Below are 19,428 nucleotides of genomic sequence, written 5' to 3'. Positions count from 1 at the left end.
GTAGCTCCTACCCCGCCTTCGGTCTCCACCAATGACAGACCCAGGAGTTAAAATGGCTGAGGTTCAGCCAATCAGAGCGGAGAAAGAAGTCAGCAGTGTACCTGCGAGACTGCGCGCAGGGCCCAGGAAACACGGTAAGTGCGGGAAGCCACCGCGCAGAGCCTCGTTAGCATCCAGAGAAGCGGAGACGGTAGAAACGGAAGCGGTGGAATCATGAAGGTGTATTTCTGCGGGAGCATCCGCGGCGGCAGAGATGACGTGCACGTGTACCGGAGGATCGTTGAGAAGCTGCAGAGCTACGGGACCGTGCTGACCGAGCACGTGAGCAGCAGCCAGCTCAGCGACAGAGGTCAGAGGTCAAACACACACAGTACTACAGAGAACTGATTACTGACTGAAGTCGAACTGTAATATTAATGCAGTACTACTGATGATAACCGTATCCGGTGTGTACTACACCTGCTGACAGGTGTTACTCTTTAGATTTACGGCTGTTTGGCTGCTGCCCCCGTAGACATACATACGTAGACGCCGCCGCCATATTGGATGTGGCAAAAGCGACCGGCGGGTGCTCGGCGTGCCGTGGTCGCTTGGTGACGGATGTGGTGCCCTCATCCTTCGATCAGAGGGGCCACTTGAGGAGGGCTGATGATTCCTTCTGTGGGCACAGGAAGGTGGTCAGATCAGCTGAGCGGTTTATTCGCCAGTCAATGCCAGGACAAGCTGTCAAAGTGGTGAGATTGGCTCTGAGGATGTGTTTTTTCTGGGGGGGGGGGCACATTCAAGATACACAGTTTGGGATTGACACCCACCATTTTATGCTGTTGTCACGAGTTGTGTCTGAGGCTGCACCACATGACCAAACTGAACACTCAGCTGCAGAGTGGCAACACACGGAAAAAGCTGCGTGTTCATCATCCCCCCCCCCATGTAGATATATATATGTATGTTCATCAATCACTGAATATGAAAATGATTAATGAAAATCAGTTAAATGTAAATGTTCGTGCTCTTTATTCAGAACCCCACCCCCCGTCACATCCACGTTTTTTTTTTGTAAACATTTCTAACCATGACATTAAAAGTTACAGATGTTGTTTTTGATGAATATTTGCCTCCAGAATATATTAGTGTGTGTGAATGGGTGGATGAAATGTATTAACTTCAATCAGTTTGTAGAAAGGCTCTTTATAAAGTTCGCTCTGTTTCCTTGCTTTAGTTTACGGGCAGATCTGCCTCATCCAACATGGCGGACACGCTGACGTATCGCAGCAACGGGCCGACCCGCTTAATGAGGCGTCTCCGTTTATATGTCTATGGCTGCACTTCCTGTGTGCCGTGCATTGTGAGGGAGTTGTGTTCACCAAGTCGCACTCAGACATCTGTGTTTTTACTCTGAACTGTGTGTTTTGGAGTATTTTTACTTCTCCAGTCTGAACAGAGTGCTGACCCTTCAGACCGCTCAGGTCTTTCAGCTGGAGCAGCTTCTGTCTTTGTGTGTCGCTGGTTTAAACTCAGGGATGTGGTCTTTGTTGAAGATCCTCCTGAGGATCACGATGATGTTCCTGTATTTGTGCTTCGTTTCTTCACCACCTGCGGTGTTGGTGATCTGGTGGCTGTTTTCACAAAGGTCCATTAGGATCCACAAGCTTAAAGTGGATCCCTCAGATCTCATGGACCTGGACACTTGTTGGTACATTATCAGCTCAATGCCGCAGTGGGGGGTGGGAGTCAGAGTCAGTACTGGTCCTGTCCAGTCCAAAAAGACCAAGCTGTTGTACCTGACGTCCTCTGGTGTGAACTCACTGTCCACTGAGTCAGTGTGTCCTGTGAAGGCCTGCAGCTCCTGGATATTGATTTTTGGTGTGGACTCACATGTCTTTAACGCGCCTCTCCACGTGTCTCCTCACATGTCTCATCTCTCCACGTGTCTCGTCTCCTCATGTGTCTCTCCTCGTGTCTTGTCTCTCCACATGTCTTCGTGTGTCTCTCCTCGCGTCCTTGTTGGACGACCTGATGATCCTCACAGATAATTAGAATAAGAGTTTTTGTGATGAAACGTCAGACAGGAAGCAGCGGTGATGATGTCAGAACTGTAATAATATCAGGGAACGCAGTAATAATATTAATAATAACAGTAATATTAATTCTGTGAATATTCTAAAAAGAACATATTTGAAAGTATTTGAAGTTCAGTCTTTAGTTGTCTTCTAGCTAATTAGTTATGATCCTCTTTATTTAAATGTTTTATCTTTGCTGACATCATATTTCTTCAGATGTGAGAATTATTTTACAGAAGAAGAAGCTGATGATGAAGATGAGTCACGTGTGTGTGTGATGTCACTGAGCTGCTGTGATTGGACAGGAGAGGACGCCGCAGCAGCGGGAGACAGAGCCATTCACGACCGAGACGTGGACTGGCTGCGACAGTCTGACGGTGACCCCCCGATCACTTCATTGATTATTGGCGGTTGTTTTGGCCCCGAGCGCTGCCTGCAGGTGTGACCTTTGACCTTTGTGTGTTCAGTGATCGTGGCGGAGGTGACGCAGCCGTCTCTGGGCGTCGGCTACGAGCTCGGCCGAGCCGTCGACATGAAGAAGAAAATCTTCTGTCTCTTCAGACCGTCGTCGGGACGCAGTGAGGACACGTCCTTCCTCCCTTCCGTCTTCCTTCCTTTCCTTCCTGTATGACATTAGTGTTCAGACTGCTCTGAGGTCAGCTCCTCGGTGTGCAGGTGGACTCACACAGGAAGTGTTTCCGCTGCATTTAACATTTGAACGATTGATTTACGATGAAGCTGAAATCTGCTCTTTACACACTTTCACTGTTTCTTACTAGAATCATAATATTCACATTTTTTATCAGTCGGGGTGGAAGAAAATCTTTTACTGCAGTAAAAGTACTGATACCACAGTGTAGAAGTACTCGTGACAAGTAAAAGTCCTGCATTCAGAACGTGAACGTACAAAAGTATTCGCTCTAAACTAATGACGTGAGTTCCTGCAGAGTAGTTTGTAAATTTCTCCTGGATCAATAAAGTTTTCTCTTAATCTACGAATCGTCATCAGAGTAACTGAAGCTGTCAGCGCCTCGTTCACTTCCTGTCTCTGTGTGCGCGCAGGTCTCTCGGCCATGATTCGAGGAGCCGACGACGGCGAGCTGTTCGTGGTCAGAGATTACAGCGAGGACGAGGTGGAGAACGTTCTGGAAGAGTTCTTCAACGAGCTGAAGAGGACCTGAAGAGGAGGCAGCTGAATATGACATCATGTGACTGACAGAACAGAAGCTGATTGGACAGAGGACTGATCGATCGATTATTTGACTCGAAGTTTTTATCTGAATTCATAATAAAACTGCACCTGAAAGGAAATTTAGACTAATGGTTTTCAAAATAAAATATTTAAAGCTGCTAATTCAGTGGCGTTTACATTCAAATAGAAAGTGTTCAGTAATCAATTAATGTCACAGTTTTCAGTCGTTTATCAGATTCAGATAATTAAATCAGCTGCAGAAGCTCGATCATCCTGTTCGACTTAAAGGGGAGAAATTATTTTCTGAATATGGAAGTGACGGGGGACTCCTTGAAGTTCTGGGGTCCAGTTCCTCAGGCGGCCACCAGGGGGTAGCACAGCTCAGTCAGTGAAGCTCAGAGACCTGAGAGATTCACGACACTGATGGTACCTTAGCTCACCTGGCGGCTTCCAGGTGTTAGCTTCTAACATCTGCAAGCTAAACACACGGTCGCCAAGGAAACAGCTGCAGGAGCACAACTGAGATCATCCCTAAAAACCCTGAAGAGTGATGATGACTCACGAGGATCAGCACGGTTATTAAAGGTTCCCGACAAACTCTGCAGAGAGCCTGAGGAACCTCAGAGGGGCGCGGTGGAACCTTCATTACCCAGAGGAACCCTGAAAAACCTGACAAAGACCCAAACGAACCTGAAAGAACCCCGCAGGATCCCCCTCAGACCCATTGAACTTCAGCGAGGAGATGATTGGCAGGTGGTGTGACATCATCAGGAGGGGGTGGCGCCCTCTGACAGCCGCTGAGCACAAAGCTGAACTGATTAATTATTCATCATTTCTAAATAATTCACAGGCCAGCTCAGTCCACACACACACACACACACACACAGCGTTAATGATGAGGTGTGTGCGTCAGCATTCATTGATTGAGCAGCTGATCAGGGGGCAGCCTGCTGATCTGGGAGCTGCTTCAAAGAGTTTTTATTGGCAGGAAATCAGACTGTCGATAAAGTTTTAATGTTAAAAAGAAACAGCCCGTCTGACAGGAAGTGACACGCCTCATACCTGGAGACTGGACCTGTGGGTGGACGCTCTTCTCAGGTGGGGGGCTGCAGCCTATCCCAGCATGCACTGGGCTCAGGGAACTTCATGTGGTGAAGATCTGAAGAAAGTCATAACACTGACGGAGCTACTTTTAAAATATTTTATTTGTTTTAAAATATACATTGGGTTACAAATTGAGAAAATAAAATCGTTAGTAGAGTTTTAACAGTCTTTCTTGTAGTTTTTTTGTAGTTTTATTTCCCAACAAGAAGTGAAACAAACATTCAGACCAGTAAAACCCCCCCAGGTGATCAGAGGAACCAGAGACACGAGCAGAGAAAACAGTTCAGGGGACCCTGAAAGCACCACGGCCGGGGTCAGAGGTCAACGAGCTGTGAATGAGTGACAGCACCTGTGGGTGGAGAGCGAGGAGGGGGGGCTACAATCTGCTGGACAACATCCGGCAGTCGTCCCGCAGATCCTCCTCTGGTTCTGCTCCGGTTCTCAGTTCGTTACAAAAGTTGCACATTTCATTTTGTCCTCAGGTGAGTTCACGTCCTGAACCCAGGACCCTGCTGTCCCGGCGGCCATGTTGGAGGTCCTGCTCTGCAAACAGTTTGTGTTTTCAGACGCAGAAGAAGAATCTGACATTAGCTCGTTAGCCAGCTAACCAGCACTGTTCAGTTATTAAACAATGTGATTAGCACACAGGGACTAATGTTAACCTGTTAGCATTAGCATTGGTGTCTTTTCTGAATAAGCCTACAGGCTAGCTAGTTTGCTAACAGTTTGTCCTGGTGTGTCACTTCCTGCTTGTTTCTGTATCAGAACGTGGTGATGAAATCATCAACACGCTACCAAGCGTTACTTGGTACTCGTTTACTCGTTAACTAGAACCAAGTCGCTCCTGTCGCTCCGCCACATGTTCGCTCTGGGTTCTCGTTAACTGTTGTAACTTTACTCTCAGTGACGACGTGCCGTCAGCGAGTCTTACGGCTTTAAATAAAAGTTGAATCATGAATGAATTTGTCAAATTATGAAATGAGTTAGCCTGCTACTAGCTAATGTTAGCATGTGGTTCCAGCTGCTAACAGTACAGCGGATGACGGTGGCACATCATGTGATGCACACGGGCCCAAACAGACTTTTATCCACTCGGCGTGGAAACATTTAGAAGGTGCGGAGGAGCTGACGAATTCGACCATTTTATCCCAAACCGTTGGGGGCTAAACAGGAAGTCGTCTTCTAATTATTCATCAGTGGCACAAAACCTCGAAGCTTTTTCACGTCCCACAAGAAATTCACGTTATCGAACAGAAAATCTGATCAGAGCGACCGAGTTCACCTTCACAGGTCCTGATGCAGAAGACAAAACCAGGCGGTGACCAGCTAGTTTCTTTAGAATGCCGACTAATGTAGCAGGCAGATGCTATTGTTAGCGTCTACCTGCTACGGTTTGCTAATGCTGCGTTCAGGTCCTTCAGGACCGACGGTCGAGGGGAGAATGTGAACTGATCATGGTGACTGTATGTTCATGAGCATCAAACGGAACATCGACAGTATTTCCACGTTTGGATACGGCTGAAACATTCAGAGCTTCACGTTCTGTTTGTAGACGTCAGATATTCTGAGTGAGAACGTCTAAACGTTCAGTGACAGCGCCGCGTGTAACTGAACGTACCGACAGTGTTCAGAGCACACGGCGCCCTCCTGATGCATGCTGGGACACGTGACGCACGCAGACTTTAAACTGACCCTGGACCCTAGTCGTTAGAAAGAAGTCACGGAGCTCTCAGCTGCCTCACATGGTCTTCATCAGCACACCGCGACACGTGTCTCCATGACAACGGAGCAAACCGCATCAGCTCATCAAGACCACGTTACAGAGACGAAGGCTCGGGAACATCCAGGAAACAGGAGGTTTAAAAAGGAGGAAGAGAAAGAAGAGAGGAACGAGATGAAGAGGAGGACGAATAAGGAAGCTGAGGAAGAAGAAAAGGGGACAAAGAAAGAAAAGGGCAAGAGAAGAAAGAAGTATGATGAACGAAGGAAGGAACATGACTGGTGAAGGAGAAGAAGAGAGGAGGGTAGAAGGAAGAAGATGAAGAAAAGGAAGAGAAGAAGTGTAGAAGGAGGAAGAAGACAAAGAAGAAGAGGAGTGTCGGAGGAGGAAGAAGAGTGTTGGAGGAGGAAGAGGACAAAGAAGAGTATGGAGGGTGACCTTGGTTGAGACGAAGCAGCGGCTCGACGTCTCCAATTTTATTCATGAAGAAGAATCATTAAAGTTTCACAAGTCCAGATGGAGAGTCTATTTCTACCCAGAGTGCATCACTCTCCAACACACACACACACACACACACACACACACACGCACACAAACACACCTGACTTCCTGCTCTCTCCTCGTGTCTCCTGAACATCTGATGACTCGTATGAAATATTAAACACACACACACACACACAGTAAAGTATTAGTGACCCATTTCTGACGGTAATAAAATCTTAATAATTTAACGGCAGCCGCTCGTTCTGCTAATAATTACAGCCGAGGAGCAAAAATCTGTCAGATAAAAGCAGGAGGAGGATGAGGAGGAGAGGAGGAGGAGGAAGGTGTGTTTGTGTTTGTGGGAGGTTTTAGTTCCACATCCTGCAGCCGTCACACAGACGGAAAACTTTTTCAATAATTCAGCAGCTCTGAGACCAAACTGCAGCTTCCACTGCATCTGAGTCACGTTCAGAACACACAGCATCACAGACAGCATCACTGACAGCATCACCGACAGCATCACCGACAGCATCACCGACAGCATCACCGACAGCATCACCGACAGCGACAGCATCACCGACACTGACAGCATCACTGACACTGACAGCGTCACCGACACCGACAGCATCACTGACACTGACAGCATCACTGACACTGACACTGACAGCATCACTGACACTGACAGCGTCACCGACAGCATCACAGACAGCATCACCGACACTGACAGCATCACAGACACTGACAGCATCACCGACACTGGCAGCATCACCGACACTGACAGCATCACAGACAGCGTCACTGACACCGACAGCGTCACTGACAGCATCACTGACACCGACAGCATCACCGACACTGACAGCATCACTGACAGCATCACTGACACCGACAGCGTCACCGACAGCATCACCGACAGCTTGTTAGGAGCTAATGGCTAAACTGTTAGCCTAGCACCATCAACAGTCAAAAGTGTGTAAGTGTGTAGTTGCTAACCCTGCTAGCCTAGCACTAGCTTTTTAGCAAACAAGACACAACGTGTTCATCAAACAGCTTCAGAATTTTTAAAGGTGGATGTCCTCTCGATTTAGTTTCCCTCAGCATCCAGTCTTTGTGCTAAGCTAGGCTAAACCTGTGCTGGCACTGAACGCTCAGCTGTTCAGTTTCTCTGTTTTAATAAATGATCACATTTACATTGGATCGTTTTGTTTTGAAGAACTCCTTTAAGTTTAAATAGCCGCAGTTTTACGATGACAGCGTCTGAGGAAGACCATGTGACGCAGTAAAAAGCTCCACAGCAGCTCCGACCGACCCTCCTGTGGTTCTCATTTCTTTCTGTCTGTTATCGGGCTCCACTTCCTGTTCAGCTGTAACATGTTTGGGGATCAATAAAGTTTTCTCACTACATCAATAGTCTGTCTGTGTCCCATCATGCACTCTGACAGCACCGATGTCCCATAATGCACCAGAAGTGACGGCAGTGTTGTCACACCACGCGGTCGTGAAGCTCGTCTGTGAATGGTGCTCGTGTGCGTCTTCTAGATCTCATCATCCCACAGTAAGCTAAATCAATACTGTTTTAATAATAAGATCAGTAATTTGTGATCAATACCGCTAATTAATTCACCAAAAATGAAAGAGCTGATCGTACAGATCAATACTGTTTGATCTTCAGCGCGCCGACACACTGATCACAGACTGAAGCTTTAATACAAAACAAACCGAGTTCAGAGCGGATCAATAATCGATCACTTCCTGTGAACACACAAAGGCTGAAACACCGCAGAGGAACGAGTTCAGCTTGTTTCATCACGTCAGACTCCGTAAGACCACGACAACCTGCGATCAATCGGCCGATCGATCGGAGATCACCGGTCCTCGGCGAGCGTCACAATCAGAGAGCTGTGAGAGAGGCAGCGAGCCGACATTCAATCAACCACAGAAGAAGAACGAGCCGAAGGTACGGAGGCTCGGCAGTGCCAGAAACAGAAGACGGACGAGGAGCGTTCAGCTGCGACGAGACGCTCAGTGAGAACATCACGGTCAGCTCAGGTGTCACGTTTAACACGCGTCAGTGACACGGTCCGCGTGACACGGTCCACGGTCCGCGGGAGACGGTCCACGGTCCAACGGACTCGTTCATAAAAGTGTCTGAATACATTCTGATGAACTGACCCTCTAAGCTAAAGCTAACAGTCCCGCTGTGGCTCCACTAAAAGCCTTGAACCAGCAGCTGCAGCTCTGATATGATCTCTCGCTGACGTCCAGCTGTGAACGTCTCAGAGAAACATTTTCACCTTCAAACATCTGCTCACATTTAAATCTGTCTGCCTGCAGTTACACCTGATGATTGATATCTAACACACGCCAGGATACCGAGATGCTAATTACTAATGCTGAGGCGTCGCTGTGACTGACACACATTAAAAGAGAAGAAGCTTTAAAATTCATCTTTACAATCTGTTTGTTTCTGCTTCAGGCCGACCATCAAACATCAGCTCAGATGGTTCCTTCTCTGGTCCTTCCTGATTTCACTCTGCGTCTTATTTTGAAAAGAACCTGGTTTCTGTTTCTGGCGCTAACGAGCTTCAACAGTTCATGAGAACATTTGAACAGAAAAACTTCAACATCAACGACAAAACAAATCCAAACAGAAAATACGTCCTTAGTATTTATACTCCAGAAAAACAAAAAAACAACTTGATGGTTACATTCCAGGTGGGGGGAGCTCCTCCCCGGCCCCGCCCCCTGCAGGTACAGTCAGAATGTTGGTGAAAGGGAGGGGGCGGCGAGGGTCAAAGGTCACACAACAGACTTCGATGACTCCCCAACGAACCAATCGGGTGGTTAATAATAACACAGCATGACAGGAAGTCAATGATTAGTGTAGACGAGAAAATAAAAGCCTGACCTTCAGGCGTCGTACTCACAACCTTCCAGAGAGAGAGAGAGAGACAGACAGGGAGACAGAGAGAGAGACAGAGAGAGAAAGACAGAGAGAGAGAGACAGACAGACAGAGAGAGAGAGAGAGATAGAGAGAGAGAGAGACAGGCAGGGAGACAGAGAGAGAGAGAGACAGAGAGAGAGAGACAGAGAGAGACAGACAGACAGAGACAGAGAGAGAGACAGACAGAGAGACAGACAGAGACAGAGAGAGAGAGAGAGACAGAGACAGAGAGAGAGAGACAGAGGCACTGAGTCTGAGTGTGTGAGTGTTTATCCAGGTGTGTGTCTTCTGTTCTTTTCAGAATAAAAGCTCCTGATCACGAAAACAAGGCAGAGACGTCCAGAAAGTCTTTCTATTCTTTTTTTCTGTTCACACACACACACACACACACACACACACACACATACAAACAATTGATATGGTGCTTCTAATACTGATAATTCACAATTTAATCAACCGTCCACATAGTTTTGGCCATGTAGGTTATGTTGGTGTGTATTGATCTGATCAGTTCACTATGTGGCCAAAAGCAGGTGGACAAATAATTATTTTATTTACAGCCAATCAAAGTCTTTACATGGACAAAAGTATGTGGACCGCACCAACCAAACCCTGAACGATCAGCAGCACATTAACTGAACCGATAAGTTATTTCTGTCAGTTTATCTCCTTCATTAAAACAACCGTTTTATTTTGGAGGAGCTCTGAGTTTGTCAGGTTTTGGGCAGAGTACAGGATGCAGTACAGAATGCAGTACAGGATGTAGACTGGGGGTCCATTTACTTTTGGCCACAGAGCCAAAATGTCTTCTGTTGATTTTAGTCAGAATTTACAAAAATACATCAAATGTTTTCTAATATTTCTTCATCTTTAAAAAAATACAGTTTCCAGTTTAACTTCTGATTTAATTCCATTTTAACAAGAACAGATCAACTGAGTCACTGGGCACCAATCACTGAGGGTGGTTATCAGCTGCTGATCAGCCACACACACACACACACACACACACACACACACACACACACACTCAGAAAAGACTCATATGGGATTTCTAATATTGATTCTTATACTGATTATTTACAATTTTCTGTCCAGTATCAATGTATTTTGCTTTAATCGGCTGTCCGGATACTTTTGGCCAAGTAGTACATAATGGTTGTATGTACGGAGACATCTGATCACTATCAGGCAAAAGTAAGTGGACACATGATTAAAGTAGAGTGTGTGGCCAAATGTACATGGTCTCTCTCTCTCTCACACACACACACACACACACACACACACACACACACACACACACACACACACACACACACACACACACACACGGTCAGGCGGTGAGCTCGGCAGCATACGATAGAGTATGGCTATATCCTGGCTGGGCGTGACCTCTGATCTCTGTGAGAGACAGGCCAGTTGCCATGGAGACAGACAGCAGCGGAGGGAGCACAGTGTGGGGAGTGAGGGGGGGCTCAGGCTGTCGCCAGCGGGCGTCAGTCCAGCAGCGTGCCTTGCTCCTGCGCTCGGGTCAGGCTGTCTTTGCGGTGCAGGTGGTGCACGCCCATTCTCTTCGGGCTCTTCTGCGGCCGCTGCGGGGCAGCGGCGGGGAGGGCGGGGTCGAAGTCCAGGAGGCGAGGTGAGATGATGGGCAGGTCGTGGGGGAGGATGTCTCTCTCCTCAGACGAGTTCTCCTCCTCCTCCTCTAACTCCTCCCTGCGGGCGTCAGCGGGGTTGTTCTCCACGGTGTCCACGGTGTCCACCGTGTCCCCGCTGCAGCCGTCGTCTTCCAGGTTCATCAGCAGCCTCTCGCCCTCCTCCGTAGAGCCATTGCCGCCGCCGTAGCGCCCCCTCCTGCTGGGCCTCGGTTCCGTGTCCGTGTCCGTGTCGAGGCTGGAGCCGCGGCTCGGCGTCCAGCTGCGCGCCGACGAGCCCTCTTCGCCGTCCGAGTACGCCGCCCTGTGGCGGTCGGAGGAGGTCGAAGCCACGCCCCCCGGGACTGGCCTTCTCCTCTGCAGCTCCTGAGCTGTCTGACTGCTGAAGGAAGTGCGGTGAGCCATAGAGCCGTCACAGGACGGCGCCACCTTCTCCACAAACATCCGCTGCCAGTTGGCCAGGAGGTCCTCCTCTGAGCTGCCGGAGCTCGCCAGGATGCTGGGGGCCTGGGGGGCAACATTGTTAGTATAACAAACAGAACTGATCAACATGTTCAATCATCATCAATAAAATGGAGCAGCAGTGAGCGCTGCACCCGCATCCTTTAGCCCTGGGTTTTAGCTGTCAGGTTACAGGTGGAGGTCACCTGCAGACAAAACTCAGGGCAGAAAATGAACTCCGACAGATGCACTGATGTAACACACACACACACACACACACACACACACACACACACACACACACACACACACACACACGCACACACACACACACAGCTGCTGTCACATGCAGATGAAGATGAGCGTGATGAAGGAGACACAGTGAGGAGTAAATGTTTGGTACCTGCGGCGGGCTGCTGAACGGGCTGGACTGACTGGACACCGGCTCGCTGGCGGCATCCCGTTGTGACGGCGGCGTGCGTTGGTGGACCCCCCCGCCGGAGGAGGAGGAGGGGGCGGGGCTGCCAGGGGCCAGTCGCTCGTCATCGTTCTGGACGAGGCTCAGAGAGATGGCCTGCCGGGTGGCGTAGGTGCAGTTCGGCAGCGGGGAGTTTTTGGGAATCTTCACTTTGTCGTCCGACGAGAACTCGATGACCTTGCGGCCGGGGTACAGGGGGTGGGGAGGCGGCGGCGCCGGGTACGGGTTCAGCTTCTCAAAGGACGGAGCCCCGGTCGCCTCCTCGCCGCCCGACTGCCCGTCTAGACTGCTCTGACTGCGGCAGGAACCGTTCTGCTGCGCCGCGTCCTGACCGCCGCCGTGCTCCCGCCCGCGGGCCTCGGCCCCCGCCGGGCCCGTCATGTCCACGTGGACGAAGACGTCCTCGGCGACGGGCCGGCCACAGCTGCTGGACTGGGCCGAGTTCAGGACCAGCGGCTCCGGTTTCTCCAGAACACGGGCGATGACGGACGTCGGCACGACGTCAGCAGGAGTCAAACTGAGCGTATCCGGGTCCTGAGAGCCGGGGGCGGGGCCTTGCTCCGGCAGGCTGCTCTTCATGTGTTTGTTCAACATGTCCTGCAGCTCGTACGGCAGCTGTGACAGAGAGACAGACAGACAGACAGAGAGAGAGAGAGACAGACAGACAGAGAGACAAACACACAGAGTGTTAGTGTGTTTCCAGGAAGTGAGTCAGGTCAGAGACAACAGGTGAAACAGCTGAGTGTGTAAACACACACACACACACACACACACACACACACACACACACACACACACACACACACTCTCTCTGACTCACGTCGGCGAACTTGTGGTTCCTGAAGTGCGACTTGTTGCACTTGAGCAGCTGGACGGCCAGATTACAGTCCTGTCTGTAGCGCTCCTGAAACACACATCACACAGTCGTCAGGGGCGGGACGGGGACACGGTCACCGTGGTGACCGCAGTCTCAACCTGAGGAAGACTACCTGCTGCAAGAAGTTAACGGCGTCACTGTCAATCGATCACTTTAATGACTGATTCGTCGAGTCAGTGACACCCAAACCTCTGTGACTCTGCGGCGGTTGGCTACGAATACGCAATAATGAACCACAGCTGTGCCAAACTACAGCTAAACTAGCCGACCGCCGGCTCAGAGGGGAATAGCACCAGCATATCAGAACTAAATATTGGAATATGAACGAGTTTCGCCGCAGATTATGCGTTATATAGAGGCTGCATGGATGCCCCGAGTACTGGCATTATACGGATATACGCGCCGCTCCTCTGCTCCTCTGCCACAGCTCCGAACAGCTGCGTCAACAATGGAGGTGGAGAACATGGTCCATTCGGACTCAATGTCTCCAACCTCCCTCGGTATCTGGTCAAAGTTCTCCCGGAGGTGTGAGTTGAAAACCCCTCTGACAGAGGGTTCCGCCAGACGTTCCCAACAGACCCTCACTACCCGTTTGGGCCTGCCAAGTCTGTCCAGCTTTCTCCTCCGCCAGCGGATCCAACTCACCACCAGGTGGTGATCAGTTGACAGCTCAGCCCCTCTCTTCACCCGAGTGTCCAAGACATACGGCCGAAGGTCAGATGACACGACTACAAAGTCGATCATCGACCTCCGGCCTAGGGTGTCCTGGTGCCACGTGCACTGATGGACACCCTTATGCTTGAACATGGTGTTCGTTATGGACAAACTGTGACTAGCACAGAAGTCCAATAACAGAACACCGCTCGGGTTCAGATCGGGGAGGCCGTTCCTCCCAATCACGCCTCTCCAGGTAACACTGTCGCTGCCCACGTGAGCGTTGAAGTCCCCCAGTAAAACAATGGAGTCCCCAGTCGGAGCACTTTCAAGCGCCCCTCCCAGGGACTCCAAGAAGGGTGGGTACTCTACACTGCTGTTCGGCCCCTAGGCCGAAACAACAGTGAGGCACCTGTCCCCAACCCGAAGGCGTAGGGCAGCAACCCTCTCGTTCACCGGGGAAAACTCCAACACATGGCGGCTAAGGTGGGGAGCTATGAGCAAGCCCACACCAGCCCGCCGCCTCTCACCGCGGGCAACTCCAGAGTAGAAGAGAGTCCAGCCTCTCTCAAGGAGTTGGGTTCCAGAACCCAGACTGTGCGTGGAGGTGAGCCCGACTATCTCTAGCCGGTACCGCTCAACCTCCCGCACTAGCTCGGGCTCCTTCCCCCCCAGCGAGGTGACATTCCATGTCCCCATTGCCAGATTCTGAGTCCAGGGATTGGGCCGTCGGGGCCCCCGCCCACGACTGCCACCCAAATCCCATCGCATCGGCCCCTTCTGATCCCTCCTGATCTGCGGGTGATGGGCCTACTGGAGGGCGGGCCCACGTCGCTCCTTCGGGCTGTGCCCGGCCGGGCCCCGTGGGCAAAGGCCCGGCCACCAGGCGCTCGCCTGCGAGCCCCGACCCCAGGCCTGGCTCCAGGGTGGGGCCCCGGTAACGCCAATCCGGGCGACGTGGTCTTCCTAGGTCTGTTATACTTTATCATTAGGGCTATGGAACCGCTCTTAGTCTGACCCGTCACCTAGGACCTGTTTGCCTTGGGAGACCCTACCAGGGGCAATAAGCCCCGGACAACATAGCTCCTAGGATCATTCGAGTACTCAAACCCCTCCACCACAATAAGGTGGCGGTTCAAGGAGGGAAGAAGAAGGAGTCCTATCGAGCCTGGTTGGTTCGTGGGACTCCTGAGGCAGCTGACGGGTACCGGCAGGCCAAGCGTGCTGCAGCCCGGGCAGTTGTGGAAGCAAAAACTCGGGTATGGGAAAAGTTCGGGGAGGCCATGGAGGAGGATTATCGGTCGGCCTCAAGGATATTCTGGCAAACCGTCCGGCGCCTCAGAAGGGGGAAGCAGTACCCTGCCAATACTGTTTACAGTGGAGGCGGGGAGCTGTTGACTTCGACTGGGGATATTGTTGGGCGGTGGAAAGAGTACTTTGAGGATCTCCTCAATCCCATTGCCACGCCTTCCGTAGAGGGAGCAGGGGCTGGGGACCCAGAGGCTGGCTCATCCATTACTCAGGCTGAGGTTACAGAGGTAGTTCGGAAGCTCCTCTGTGCCAAGGCACCGGGGGTGGATGAGATCCGCCCTGAGTACCTCAAGTCTCTGGATGTTGTGGGGCTGTCTTGGCTGACACGCCTCTGCAACATCGCGTGGCAGTTGGGGACAGTACCCTTGGACTGGCAGACCGGGGTGGTGGTCCCTCTATTTAAGAAGGGGGACCGGAGGATGTGCTCCAACTATAGGGGGATCACACTTCTCAGCCTCCCTGGTAAAGTCTATTCCAGGGTGCTGGAGAGGAGAATTCGGCCGATAGTCGAACCTCGGATTCAGGAGGAACAATGCGGTTTTCGTCCTGGTCGTGGAACACTGGACCAGCTCTACACCCTCCGCAGGGTGCTTGAGGGTTCATGGGAGTTTGCCCAACCAGTCCACATGTGTTTTGTGGATTTGGAGAAGGCATTCGACCGTGTCCCTCGTGGCATTCTGTGGGAGGTGCTTCGGGAGTATGGAGTCCGGGGCCCTTTACTACGGGCCGTCCGGTCTCTGTATGACCGGAGCAGGAGCTTGGTTCGCATTGCCGGCAGTAAGTCAGACCTGTTTCCAGTGCATGTTGGACTCCGGCAGGGCTGCCCTTTGTCACCGGTTCTGTTCATTATTTTTATGGACAGAATTTCTAGGCACAGCCAAGGGCCGGAGGGAGTCTGGTTTGGGGACCACAGGATCTCATCTCTGCTTTTTGAGGATGATGTTGTCCTGTTGGCTTCTTCAAACCAGGACCTCCAGCATGTGTTGGGGCGGTTTGCAGCCGAGTGCGAAGCGGCTAGGATGAGAATCAGCACCTCCAAGTCCGAGGCCATGGTTCTCGACCGGAAAAGGGTGGTTTGCCCCCTCTGGGTTGGAGGAGAGTTCCTGCCTCAAGTGGAGGAGTTTAAGTATCTTGGGGTCTTGTTTACGAGTGAGGGAAGGATGGAACGTGAGATTGACAGGCGGATCGGTGCGGCGGCTGCAGTAATGCGGTCGTTGTACCGGTCCGTCGTGGTGAAGAAGGAGCTGAGCCGAAAGGCAAAGCTCTCGATTTACCGGTCAATCTACGTTCCCACCCTTACCTATGGTCATGAACTTTGGGTCATGACCGAAAGAACAAGATCTCGGATACAAGCGGCTGAAATGAGTTTCCTCCGCAGGGTGGCAGGGCGCTCCCTTAGAGATAGGGTGAGGAGCTCTGTCACTCGGGAGGAGCTCAGAGTAGAGCCGCTGCTCCTCCACGTCGAGAGGAGCCAGCTGAGGTGGCTCGGGCATCTTTACCGAATGCCTCCTGGACGCCTTCCTGGGAGGGTGTTCTGGGCATGTCCCACCGGGAAGAGGCCCCGGGGAAGACCCAGGACACGCTGGAGGGACTATGTCGCTCGGCTGGCCTGGGAACGCCTCGGGGTCCTCCCGGAAGAGCTGGAGGACGTGTCTGGGGAGAGGGAAGTCTGGGCATCCCTGCTTAGACTGCTGCCCCCGCGACCCGGCCTCGGATAAGCGGAAGATAATGGATGGATGGATGGATGGATCTGGGGCTAATGTCTTCAAAACGACTCCACATGCCACCAAAGTTGTCTGGGTGAGTAAATGGTCGTATTTAATGTTAGAAATAAAGTCCAGGTTGTAAAAAACCAAAGTTATCCTTTAAAGAGGCTGGAGGCTAAAAGGAGAGAAGACAAATCGTGTGTTTGGACTCACGTTGAGCTCCTCCAGTCGGTCGATCGTGTTCTTGGCGTCCAGAAGTTTGTTGGTGAGCTCCACGATCTCCTGGTCCATCGTCTTTTTGTCCCTCTCCACTTTCCGTAGCTGTGGGAGGAGCAGGATCATATTAGATCATCTGTCAATCACAGGCGTGACAGCCAATCAGGAGCCTGAGGCAACAGGAGGCGGGCCTTCATTCAGATCATGTGGGAATAAACTTCAAAGTTCACATGAGGAAAAACGAATCCTGTCCTTCACATCTGGTTTCAAGTCTCCATTTCTACACTTTCCCAGATAATTTGAATGCTGCATTTGCTAGCAGCAATTTACAGATGCATTATGGGATGTGGCGGCGTGGCTGCTGCTGCCAGAGGATCAATAAGATCCCATAAGATCTTGATCGAAGCGTCGAAGCTGAAATGTTTTCATCAATTTTTCTCCAGAGCGCAGAATCACACTCGAAGCTAACACGAGGTTAGCACGTTAGAATGAGGTAAAGGTTTGCGTTAGCCGTCGCCGGTCGTTCCCGCAGCTAAAGACGCTTCACATCTGCTGAAACAAAATGTTTCTTCATCATTTATTATTATACCCCCAAAACCAAAGCTACACATTCGACTGGGAGGCTAACATGAGCGCCTGAACGGAATGATGTAATGCTAACAGCTAACAAATTAAGTAGCAGCGGGGGGGGGCTCAAACACCTCGGCCCCGCCCCCTGCTGTTGACGGTGTCTCATTGATAAATAAACTAATTTCTTCTTCTCTGTTCAGCCGATTATTGAGTTCTTCGGCTTCATGCGTCTCGATCTGTCAGAGCATTGTCTTCATCGCTGCTGCTGCTCTTTCACGCTGTTTCGTCTACAATCATCAGTTTTCAGACTGAAGTCTGACGAGTTTTTCTGTGAATTTCTGATTAAAATCCAGCTCAATTCAATATTCAGTCGATTTAAGAAATAATAAACGTTAAAAACATCAAAAATAAAAATGCTGGTGTTCAGTTTTACTTTGACAGTGTCTGAAAATGACGAGTTGAGATTTTAAATCTGAAGCTGCAGAATATTCTGATAATCTGATTCAGTTCATCCTGAACAGTTTTCTTTCTGCATAAAATCAGCAACCTAACAGGTGAAACAGGTGAAACAGGTGAAGCAGACGAGCGCAGCAGTTTGAGACTACACATGGTCAGGACTGCTCGAACACCAGAGAAGAAGAAAACTGAGGATGAGGAGGATGGACAGGTGAGGAGGAGGAGGAGGAGGAGAGAGAACAGGAATAAAACGCAACTGCATGAACCCATGTCTGACTGACGGCAGCCTGATGAAGTTGATGAAGATGATGATGATGAAGATGAAGATGAGTCAGTCCGTCACAGAGCAGCGTGAGAAAAGAGGAGAAAGAGAGAAAAGACAGAGATGAAGAACGACCACATGATCAGACAAAAGAGGACAAACAGGAACTTTCTCAAAGCAGAATCCTTCAGAGCGACACGTTAACGAGTCGCCTCGTGCAGAACGACACGTTAACGAGTCTTTTCGTACAGAACGACACGTTAACGAGTCGCCTCGTGCAGAACGACACGTTAACGAGTCTTTTCGTACAGAACGACACGTTAACGAGTCGCCTCGTGCAGAACGACACGTTAAGGAGTCGCCTCGTGCAGAACGACACGTTAACGAGTCGCCTCGTGCAGAACGACACGTTAAGGAGTCGCTTCGTGCAGAACGACACGTTAAGGAGTCGCCTCGTGCAGAACGACACGTTAACGAGTCGCTTCGTGCAGAACGACACGTTAACGAGTCTTTTCATGCAGAACGACACGATAACAAGTCGCCTCGTGCAGAACGACACGCCTCGTGCAGAACGACACGTTAACGAGTCGCTTTGTACAGAACAACAATATGAAATGACGACGAAGCATCGAGGCCGCTGTGAGAACTGCGTGTTGAGACCTGAGCGGACAAAAGCTGTCTTATACTTCACTCACATCGTCCCGTTACAGTCCTGTTCTGTCCATCTGTTTGACTGTAAACTGACTCAGTGACCTCTGACCTCCTGCTCTGTTGCCCATAGCAACCACCCTGCTGTCCATCAACTCCCCGTTTCCACAGTTAATCAATAAACTGCCTCAGAGTGTGTTTTCATTTAGTCATCGATCAGTAATTGACTGAGGGTGATCAATGAGCGCAAACACACACACACACACACACACACACACACACACACACACAGTTGCTGTAGAGAAACATAATGCATCAACTATTGATCAGCACCATGTGACCACGTCACATGACCACACTCGCTGTGCTCATCAGTCTGTGTTAAGGAGACGTTCTTCGTTTATGTCACGTCGTCCCGAAACACTCGACACACAAACATTTTATTGCTGGAGCCAGAATTTTGTGTTGGCCTGATTACACTGGTCTGGTTAGAGAGAGCGGTGTTTGAGTCCGGACGATCTGGGGGGGGGGGGTTAGTCCTCCATGTAAGAGGGACAAATTACAAAACTGTGAAAAGCCGCTGAACACCACAAGCTACAATCAACTTTTACAACTATGTACGAACATTCCTGTGGTACTTCTCATTATTCTAATCT

The 19,428-nt window shown here is 50.5% G+C and overlaps 2 protein-coding genes across 3 annotated transcripts in view; one reads left to right on the top strand and one right to left on the bottom strand.

Moving 5' to 3' along the window:
* The first annotated feature begins 138 nt into the window (after positions 1–138).
* Positions 139–3,429, top strand: dnph1 (2'-deoxynucleoside 5'-phosphate N-hydrolase 1). The gene is made up of 4 exons (XM_041946968.1): positions 139–349; positions 2,366–2,437; positions 2,528–2,638; positions 3,123–3,429. Exons 1-4 carry the CDS (start codon positions 214–216, stop codon positions 3,239–3,241), a joined length of 438 nt encoding a protein of 145 aa, XP_041802902.1. The 5' UTR covers positions 139–213; the 3' UTR covers positions 3,242–3,429.
* Positions 3,430–9,691: 6,262 nt separating this feature from the next.
* Positions 9,692–19,428, bottom strand: part of tjap1 (tight junction associated protein 1 (peripheral)) — a 34,300-nt gene continuing 24,563 nt past the window's right edge. For both annotated transcript variants that reach the window (XM_041946932.1, XM_041946933.1), the window contains exons 8-11: positions 16,834–16,941; positions 12,893–12,976; positions 11,998–12,687; positions 9,692–11,660 (exon numbers count right to left, since the gene is read on the bottom strand). In XM_041946932.1, the coding sequence (XP_041802866.1) occupies positions 10,995–11,660; positions 11,998–12,687; positions 12,893–12,976; positions 16,834–16,941 (1,548 nt within the window). In that variant the 3' untranslated portion in view covers positions 9,692–10,994. The remainder of the gene's footprint in view (positions 11,661–11,997; positions 12,688–12,892; positions 12,977–16,833; positions 16,942–19,428) is intronic.

The sequence above is a fragment of the Chelmon rostratus genome, chromosome 11 (genome assembly GCF_017976325.1).
Source record: "Chelmon rostratus isolate fCheRos1 chromosome 11, fCheRos1.pri, whole genome shotgun sequence".
NCBI classification, from domain to species: domain Eukaryota; kingdom Metazoa; phylum Chordata; class Actinopteri; order Chaetodontiformes; family Chaetodontidae; genus Chelmon; species Chelmon rostratus.
Note: the sequence above shows the minus strand (reverse complement) of the source record. Positions and strands in the feature narration are given on the sequence as shown.